This window comes from Helianthus annuus, chromosome 16 (genome assembly GCF_002127325.2).
Source record: "Helianthus annuus cultivar XRQ/B chromosome 16, HanXRQr2.0-SUNRISE, whole genome shotgun sequence".
NCBI classification, from domain to species: Eukaryota; Viridiplantae; Streptophyta; class Magnoliopsida; order Asterales; family Asteraceae; genus Helianthus; species Helianthus annuus.
The window spans coordinates 71,150,274-71,160,106 of record NC_035448.2 but is presented as its reverse complement, the minus strand read 5'-3'; the positions used below and the strand labels follow the sequence as shown (position 1 = coordinate 71,160,106).

General features: G+C 34.3%; 1 protein-coding gene across 3 annotated transcripts; it reads left to right on the top strand.

Annotated features, from left to right (window-relative positions):
• The first annotated feature begins 5,216 nt into the window (after window positions 1–5,216).
• On the top strand, window positions 5,217–7,827 carry LOC110936334 (agglutinin). 3 transcript variants are annotated; one of them, XR_002589920.2, is made up of 6 exons: window positions 5,217–5,373; window positions 5,458–5,684; window positions 6,361–6,585; window positions 6,690–7,154; window positions 7,236–7,555; window positions 7,659–7,827. XR_002589920.2 is itself a non-coding variant. In XM_022178701.2 (5 exons), the coding sequence occupies exons 2-5, from the start codon at window positions 5,463–5,465 to the stop codon at window positions 7,482–7,484; spliced, it is 1,161 nt and encodes a 386-aa protein (XP_022034393.1). In that variant the 5' UTR covers window positions 5,217–5,373; window positions 5,458–5,462; the 3' UTR covers window positions 7,485–7,692. The 3 variants fall into 3 exon arrangements, 2 of the variants coding, with proteins under 2 accessions (XP_022034393.1, XP_022034394.1); XM_022178701.2 differs by having other exon boundaries at window positions 7,236–7,692; XM_022178702.2 differs by having other exon boundaries at window positions 5,244–5,373; window positions 5,455–5,684; window positions 7,236–7,692.
• The last annotated feature ends 2,006 nt before the right edge of the window (window positions 7,828–9,833 follow it).

The window sequence follows — 9,833 nt, the reverse complement described above, 5'->3', positions numbered from 1 at the left end:
TGTGCAATGAAGATACCAGTCCAGTCACGCCATGCTCTGATAATTTCGGGGTGTAACAAATGTCTTATATAAAAATGTCTTTGAATAAACAAAGGTTTTGTTTAAATCAAAAGTTATATCTTATAAACCATTTGCTTTTATTGTAAAACATATATTAGGATTGTTGGCAAATACATTCAAGCCTTGTTGACTTTCGGATAGACCCTTATAAAGACGCAGGTCTATCAGTGTTTATAGGATTCTGTCGTTCCCTAGGGTTCACTTCCAAACAAACCTAGGAAGCGGGAACGTGATTGTCAATCCTATGGTACCATTACATAGTATCGGTCGGGGTGATCAATGTTAATGAATGTATCATTGTTTATTCAATGCACCAATATGTCATGAACAATGTAAGCGTGTCATGAAAATGTTTTGAAACCATGTGATAGGTATGCTAGGTAAACATATGAAGCAAAATGTCTTTGAAATAATGTGCTAGGTATGCTAGGTAAACATACGAAGCAAAATGTCTTTGAAATAATGTGCTAGGTATGCTAGGTAAACATACGAAGCAAAGTGTCTTTGAAATAATGTGCTAGGTATGCTAGGTAAACATAAGAAGCAAAATGTATTTGAAAACCATGTACTATATGTACTAGATGATCAAAGCATGTGTAATGTCATGAAAACAAGAAAGTAACGATAGGCACCTATGCTTCACCCCAAAATATTTGCAAAAGTAAAATAGTGGAACTATGTACTCACTTGGGATTGCGTATAAGTCTTTAAATGGACCCGTCGGTTATAACAGGAACCAAACCGAGAACAGTTTTCTCTCAAATTGAAGAACCGGAACTGGATACAATATACAACAATACGGTTCGGTTTTAGCGTTTTCGGTTCAATTCTCCTATTTTGACGGTTCAAAACCATAAATTGCTATGTAGTACTATAATAATAAAACAAACCCATTTCAAACGTGAAGTGAACAAAATCATTAGTGGATAAAAGATATAATTGTATTCTTTTGAGTTACTAAATTACAATACACATAATATTATATGACTTCTTTTATAAATCTCTATTAGGATTAGGATCAAATACAAAGGAAAAATAAACAAGAAGGGTAAGAAGAATTTTAGTCCATTGATCTAAGATCTGGAGGGTTGAGATTAGTTTTAAAGAAAAGAAGATAATGGAAGGGTATAAATCGAATTCTACATTTATTTACTTTCTCTATACACATGCAAGTCACATGTCAAGTCCCCCATCAATTTAAAACGTCCATAACTTTTTCATATGACATTTTAAAAAAATCACCACAATAACAAACGTTTTTTTATTTTGATATGAGTATAGTATTGCTATATAAAAATAAAATAAAAAATTTTATTTTTACTAGGTTTTTTTTTGCATTGTGTTAAAGATTCAAAGCATTGTGTCTTTTAATTGGGTTTTGTTCATTACGTTTTTACTAGGACTTCTATACATTGTGTTATTATCAAAACTTATAACACAATGTTAATTTGGGTTCAGGCCACTGCGTTTTTATCAAAACTTATAACACAGTAAATATTGTGTTATATTTGGGTACTCTATATATTGTGTTATAGTTTCTGGTCATTGTGTTTATAATCCTAGCCATTGTGTTTTATGTTGTTCATTGTATAATAGTCTGTTGTCTATTGTGTTTTAGTTTGTTGTCAATTTTGTCTTTTATTTGATCTCACTTATTGTGTCTTTTATCTGTCGTCATCAATTGTGTTTCAATCTACTTTCCATTGTGTTTTAGTTTGATACTCATTGGGTTTTAGTTTGTTGTCCATTATGTCTTTTATTTGATCTCACTTATTGTGTCTTTTATGTCGTCATCAATTGTGTTTTTAGTATACTTTCCATTGTGTTTTTAGTTTGATATTCATTGTGTTTTACGTTATGTCCATTGTGTCTTTTATCTGTTGTCATCGATTGTGTTTTTGGTCTACTTTCCATTGTGTTTTTAGTTTAATAGTCTTTGTGTTTTACGTTATGTCCATTGTGTCTTTTATCTGTTGTCATCGATTGTGTTTTTAGTCTATTTTCCATTGTGTTTTTAGTTTGATACTCATTGTGTTTTATGTTATGTCCATTGTGTAATATGTAACTGAGTTTTCTCATTGTGTTTTACGTTATTTCCATTGTGTAATACGCAACTGGGTTTTCGATTTTTTATTTTCAAATATAACAATATGCTACTCATATTAAAAATAAAAAGACGTTCCATTTTATGGTATATTTTTTTTTAAAACAAATAACGTATAAAAAGTTATGAACGTTTAAAAAATACGGGGAGAATAACATGTGACTTGCATATGCATCATCTTTTTATTCTTTTTGATAAAATTACTCTATCCATTTGATTTCTTTTGGGACACTTGTCACTCTATAGTGAATTCTTACACTTCTTATTTTTATATTTCTTTGTGGTTTTAGGCTTATTTTTTTTTTTTAACTTTGCTAAAGGTTTTAGAACTTTTTGATATTTTAGAGGTCTATTTTTTAACCTTGCTCAGAGCTTTTGAACATTTATTTTAATCTCGCTCAAGGCTCTTGAACTTTTTTATATTTTTTTAGATATGGCTGTGGAAAAGTAGGTCCACCTCTAAAAACAAGAAATCATATGGTAGAGTTGTGTTACACATGATGTTAATGGTGGATTTGAATCTGGTGATAAATGTTTTTATAATATTTAATCTTGCTTTTGATTTGATTTTCTTTGAATCCGGTTCAAATGTTTGACCACCCGGTTCCTGTTTCGACCGCCGGCCACCGGTTTGGCCGGCCGGTTATTGCGCAAACGATTCAAAAGGCATGGCCGGACCGCCGATGCCGCCGATCTCCGGTTAAACCGGCCGGTCCGATTCTTAAAACAATGTAGGGTAGTAAACGAACTGAACGAACACGAATAAGGCCTTGTTCGTGTTTGTTAATTAAGGAACGAGCTTCTTCATGAACTGTTCACGAACAATTATCGAACCAGATTTTGTGTTCGTTCATTAAGGAAATAAAGGTGTTCATGAACTGTTCACGAATACTTACCAAATACAAATGAACTATAGCAAAAGTTCATGAACATATATGTACACAAACAATGCTTATGAACAAAAATGAATATAATATATATTTTAGAATAAAAGCTGCATTTTTATCACAAAGATTACGAAAAATCCACCAAAAATTAAAGGGAAAATATCACAGAATAGTAACCAAGTTTTAAAAATGTTCTAATTAGGTCACTCGTTTCGTTTTTGTCTTAATTATATAACTTAACATTCAAATCAAGTCATGTCATTTTTTCCATGTGTCAAGAAAAAAAAAAAAACGAAGCATAAGATGCTGGGGTCGAATTATTTTAATATATGAAATTATATTTATTAAAAATAAAAACACTTTAATTACATTAAAAATAAAAAAACAAGTTACAATCCACGTCATCACTTGACGTTAACATCAAATAAAAGGGGAACAAAAAAAAAATTTACATCACCACGGTTACCTATGAAATGGATGAAAAACCCTTAATTTTAATGAAAAATGAATGTTAAGTGACCTGATTGGAATACTTTTGAAACTTAAATGACCTAATTGAAACACTTTTAAAACTTGATTACTATTCTTTACAAAGTCAACCCAAAATTAAATAAACACTTCACATAATTATCTGAACACGATTGAGATAATTATCAAAATCATAATTTACAAAAAATTAAGTGTTTGTCAAGTTTTAACACTAACACGATTGAAATAGTTGAATGAGGATTTTGTGGGAGGCATATAGTATGACTAGGGTTTCCAATTTTTTAAAAATTGAAACAATAAAACAAAGATATAACATATAAAAACCTTCAAATGAACGATCACAAATAAATATAAACGAGCAAACATAAATAAAAACATTACCAACGTTCACGGACATAAATGAACGAACGCAACCCTTTTCATGTTCGTTCGTTCAACTTAATGAATAGATTTTTTTGTTCGAACGAACATAAACGAACTTTCTGCCGAAAAGTTCACGAAAATAAAACCTAATGGCCAATCCGAGCCACCTTAACTGCCGATCATAATACAATAAATTTGTTCTGAGATCAGCCGATAATAATTGGCAATATTGTTGTTTCCTTAGGCTGGAAGGTATGGTGTGGGGAGGATGGGCCGCCATGTCACCCGCCACGTCACCGGGAGTGAGGATGGGCCTAAAGGGGATGGATCAAGGGGGTGGAGGATGGGGCTATATATATATATATATATATATATATAGAGGAGGGTTCAAATAAGAAGAATTTTTTTGTAAGAAGAAAAAAGAAGAAGATTCAACCAATAATAATGCTTCATTTTACTTCATTTAATATTTGCATTTAATTTTAATATAAGGGTATATTGGTAAACTTACATAAATAATTAATTTGTATTCTTCCCCTTTAATAACTAACAAAATTAAATTTGTAACTCCTTTTCAAAATATATATACTTTTTCCAAATTAAAAAAACAACTTAATTTAAAGTGTGGAATAAATTACTAGTTGTGTAGGATAAGTCACGAGTTGTGTTGGATATATTTCGAGGCGTGTAGGATAAATTTCGACTGTGTAGGATAAAATTCTATAATGTGTAGGTTATATGTAAGAAAATTTTGATATGTGTAGGTTTTGTAGATCATATGTAGGATAATTAATGATTAGTTGACTAATTAATTAAAGAGAGAAAAATTAATGATATGACTTATAAAGGAGGTAGTATTTTACTAATATGCTCTTTTTTTTTTCTTCTCACATTAAATTTCTTCTCAAATGAACCTTCCCCTATGTATGTATGTATGTATGTATGTATGTATGTATGTATGTATGTATGTATGTATGTATGTATGTATGTATGTATGTATGTATGTATGTATGTATTTATGTATGTATGTATGTATGTATGCATGCATGCATGCATGCATGTATGTATGTATGTATGAGTATGTGTGTGAAGGAGGTGGGACGACGAGTTCGTCTGAGAGCGGACGGAGACGACGAGGACGGGCCAAGGGAGGCGGTGTTCTAGCCGGCCCTTGGCCGCCTTATGATTTCTTTTACAATAATGTATGTCATGATATCATCTTCCACCATGTGGGCTTGCGATTGTTTTAAGTTGACTTAATAACAATTAAATATAAAACAATCAATCAACTACCATATCTTTTCCAATTCTTTACAACTTGGCAGAAATTCTGGGGTAGTTAATCTCATCAAATACCGCGTGGATTTTTGATAGGCTATACATTGACTAAGCTGTCGGCACCATCTCAAATCGATTTTTCAACAGTTGAAGTCGATCAGATTTCGTAATCGATTTATTCAGCAATTGAAGGTCAGTTGAATTTGCTTCTGATCCGTTATAATCAAATGTGAAAACCCAATTCTCACAGCCTTAATGCTGCAATTGTCTTAGCAGTTATTATGGATACAAGTTGGATGAGTGAGCCTAGATCAAGCACAGCATTTTTGAAGGGACTAGGTGAATTTCTTGATGTTGAATGTAAGAAAAATGCAAATGGTGCTGGAGAGATAAAATGTCCGTGTGTCAAGTGTACCAATAACTTATCGGTGACACGAGATAAAGCAACCCAACACATAATCTGCAATGGAATTATGAAGGGATACAACGCCGACCATCTTCAGGTATGTCTATGACTCAGATGTGTTTTGGTAACCTCAGTCTCGTACTTAATTGTAAAACTGTATGTCATACATGTCGGATACTTGTTGCCTGCTACCCGTCGGGTTCATAGGTTTCCGGTAGGTATTAGGTAAATCCGTTTATAATCTTACATGGTTAAAAGTTACCGGTTGGGAAACTGAACCCTGACCTTACACCATCAATTGGGTTTCTAACAAATCTATATTTCAATAAATGTAAGTTTCTAATAACTCAAAATCTTGTTTATATATTTTTATGAGTATATGGTATATTGATATATTTGATTTCAGTATAAAACCTGTAATGTTTAAAAAAATCTGATATCTAGATACCCCCCTTACCCGTCCCAAATATTTCAGGTTTTTCTACCCGATTCACCTTTTGCTTCAGTTTTCGATTTAAATTATAACTAGGTTCTTGTTTGTTTAAGTTTTGAATTTAAGCTTGATCCCTTACTTCAAAACAAGCACACACAATATTATCCTCCATATGTGTGATTTCAGTGTTGGGAAACAGGTATAAATAGAAATTCACTTGATTAGAATGAAAGTGTGGGTGGGGCTTTGGTTTTATGGTCTTAGCTCCGCATTGACTTCATTTTTTCGTAACTATTTTACTTGTATATATTTGAACTTGTATATTTATATTTTCTGCAAGATTGGTAAAGAAGTAGCACAAGTGGGAATATGGGGAACAAAATCAAAAGGATCTCCACATAATCATTGGTCTTTTCGACTCGAGAATAATCATAAGCTCAAGAAGATAACCATAGATCACGGTGATCTAATATTTTCCCTTATGTTTACTACTGAAGATGATAGGGGAACTTTTAATGATTCCAAAAAATTTGGTGGTTGGAATGGTGGAAATGAAGAATCTGAGGTAAAATTTTATATGATCATTAATGGTTATAGAAAATGAAGTGTTCCTGTCAAAGTTTCTTAGTTTATATAAATTAATTCTCTTTATCTCCTGTGGTTGCTTAGGTTACACTTGATTTTGATGAGGAGATAATTGGTATAAATGGAACAGTCGGGGTATCAACCGGGACATATGCTGGTTACACAATAATATCATCGTTGTCTTTCATAACGAACAAAACGACTCACGGGCCTTTTGGCCAAACAATTGGGACTCCTTTTGATGTACCATGGAACAAAGGTTCATTTGGTGGATTTTATGGTCTTGCTGGTTATTATATTGATGGCATCGGTGTTTATTTGAAGGCTTCTCAAGAAACCGCACGGGTTGGATTATGGGGAACAGAGTTTCACACGGGCCCACAATATAGATGGTCATTTTGTCTCGAGGAAAATTTTAAGTTGACGAAGATAACTATAGATCATGGAGATATGATATCATCCCTTACGTTTACTAGTGAAGATTGTATGGGTTCTGCGCATGTTTCCAACAAGGCTGGTGGTTATAAGGATGGAACAGCAGTATCCGAGGTATGATTCAAAATCTAGCAAGATCAATAAACCCGTTTAGTTGTACTTGTACCTGATGGGTAGAATTTTTTTATTTCTCAGGTTAGCCTTGCTTGGGATGAGGAAATTATTGGAATGAATGGTACATTTGGGGTCTCATCGGGTACATGTGGTGGGAAGACAATTTCATCTTTGTGTTTTATAACAAACAAAAGAAGCCATGGACCTTTTGGTCGTGTAACAAGGACTAGTTTCTCTGTGCCATGGAGCAAAGGTTCGTTTGCTGGATTTTATGGCACTGCCAGCTATTATATAGATAGTATCGGTGTCTATTTACGGGCTACTGCTTAACAAACCGGGTTTTCAATCAGAACTGGTCAGATTCAAGACAAATCACAGTTTGTTTGTTTGGAGAATTTAATGTAAGTGTTGAATTATTTTGTTGGATCGTTAGTTACTTGTAAGACATTAAGAGTAACAAATGTCTTATGTTATTCTTTGTTGTCCCATTTTCTCCTGGGCCAGAACTAAATTCAATAACAGTTGTTGGGTTTGGGCTGGATGATGGAGGCTGGATGATGGAGACTTGCACAAACGGTAGTCATGGTTGGGTCGGAAGCAATCAAGAATTTACCACATTTTTTATTTTATTATTTATACATTTAACACAGTAAAATTCGTCACAGATTTATAAGCCTTCTTTTTCACAAACTGTATCCCGGGAGAGATACCAGACCATAAGAAATGCCCCACCTCAAAAATCGTCATTGTGTATTGGGGGCAATGGCTATGAAGAAGATGAATAATTTATATTTAAGTGTGCCTAGTTAAGGGTAGTAATAGATGGGTAACTTACTGGGAAGTCTCCACTAACACAACCAAACACAAATTTTTTAGCTTTTCACAGGCAAAACAAACAATATAGGTGGTACGAGAAACCGGATGTTAGACAAATAATGAAGAGAATCCATGGTATAATTTTACTTTTATTTTATGAACCTGGTTCATATATGTATGTGTTTATTTGTTACAAAGATTAGTCAAAACACTTTTGACAAGTAAGAGTACAAGTATATATATGTTATTCAAAATAAACTTTAACTAGTTAAAATTATATATATATTTTTAAGCAACGGAAGCGTATGTAGCAAAATAACATGACCACTTTTTTACCAAAGAACACTCGCAATGGAACAAGGACACCGACATTCAAACACAAAATAAAAACTCAAACCATAGGTTAGTAATAAACCAGCTGAGACACAGAGGTTCAACGAACAAGTGCTAGTTATAAGAACTATCGAAACGCAGGAATGGGTCGGCTAGCGGCGGAGGTGGCCGGCGGTTCTGGCGGCGGCGACACCCGGCGGTTTTGGCCGGCGGCGGTTCTGGCCGGCGGTGTGTGTGTGTGTGTGTTATGAGAACTTTGCTTGTTTTTCCAACCCCAAAATGCAAGACCCAATACTCTATTATATAAGATTTGGAGATCCTTGCATGCATGCTAAGTGTTGGAGGTTCTTTGCATGTAGGCCAAGTGGTGGAGGTTCCTTGCATAGTGCATGTAATGCCATTGGCCGAGATCTAGGTGCGCGACAAGCGGCCATGCAAGAGTGCATGCACGACAAGTGGCGTAGAAGAGTGCTCCTGTCTCACCCGGTCCATGTACCCACCTCTCGGTTTAATACCCGCGTATCGTTCGTAATTACCAGTTAAATTAGTTAAGTGGATTTTAGTTCGTTGCCCACGGTGTAACTCTTACGGGTCAAGACCGGGTCGGCAGCGTTGACTTATCAAACCAGACATAAATATCCAACAGCTTCCACTTGGACAGTCTCTGATAAGATCTCAACGCAGACAGCCAACGGTGCTCTAGCTACACATAGCTGCCCCCAACAGGTCATGACACTTTAAAGTCACTAACCAAGGTATCTTCCCTTTAGCAACGACTTGCTACTTGAAGACAATAGACTTTTGGCAATCGTTTTCATCTATCCTTTTTGTAAAAGACATCAATTGAACAATGAGACATGGATCAGATTCAATCTCATATGGCGTTCAATCATTATTGTTCTCGTTCAAGAATCAAAGTGGTCCAATCAAACACACAGTAAGTTTGGGTAAGGCCTTACACTTCACCAGTTTGAATCAACGAGGGTGCCCCGATGTCTAACTGTTACATATAATGTAAGAGTACATAATCCCCTCTTGACTACATACAACTCCTACTGAACTTCAGAACTACTCCCAACCAATGCCTTTATTACTGGCAGTTACGCGACAGCGGTTGACACTGATCAAAGAACAGTCTTTAGTAAACGAAAGTTCTAGTATGTATCTCAGGTCAGAGGATACATAATGAGTATACCTTAATCAAATACATCTTATGACTAAGATCCATGAAGATGATTTGATGCGAGTTACATCCAACGTCATTCACAATGAGGTCTATGAATTTGGAAGTCAACTACTTGAATCCAAAGTCAAAATAGTCTTAATTCAGAATCGTTTCGACGAGTCTGACCGACCACTAATAATTTAGAATACAAGATTCATGGATTAAACGTATCAAATTCGAACATAGCTGTAGGATTTAAGAATTGCATTTAACTAGTAAATCAAAATGAATGCAAGAGTACAACTATTTGATATTCGTACATGCAAATACTAAATCAAAACATATCAATAGCTAATCTAAGCCCA

Bases quoted from the DNA above. Each gene is read 5' to 3' on its own strand.
- LOC110936334 (XM_022178701.2), top strand. From the start codon at position 5,463: ATGGATACAAGTTGGATGAGTGAGCCTAGATCAAGCACAGCATTTTTG. The intron at 6,586-6,689 runs GTAAAATTTTAT...GTGGTTGCTTAG, and splicing joins GTGGAAATGAAGAATCTGAG to GTTACACTTGATTTTGATGA. The intron at 7,155-7,235 runs GTATGATTCAAA...TTTATTTCTCAG, and splicing joins ATGGAACAGCAGTATCCGAG to GTTAGCCTTGCTTGGGATGA.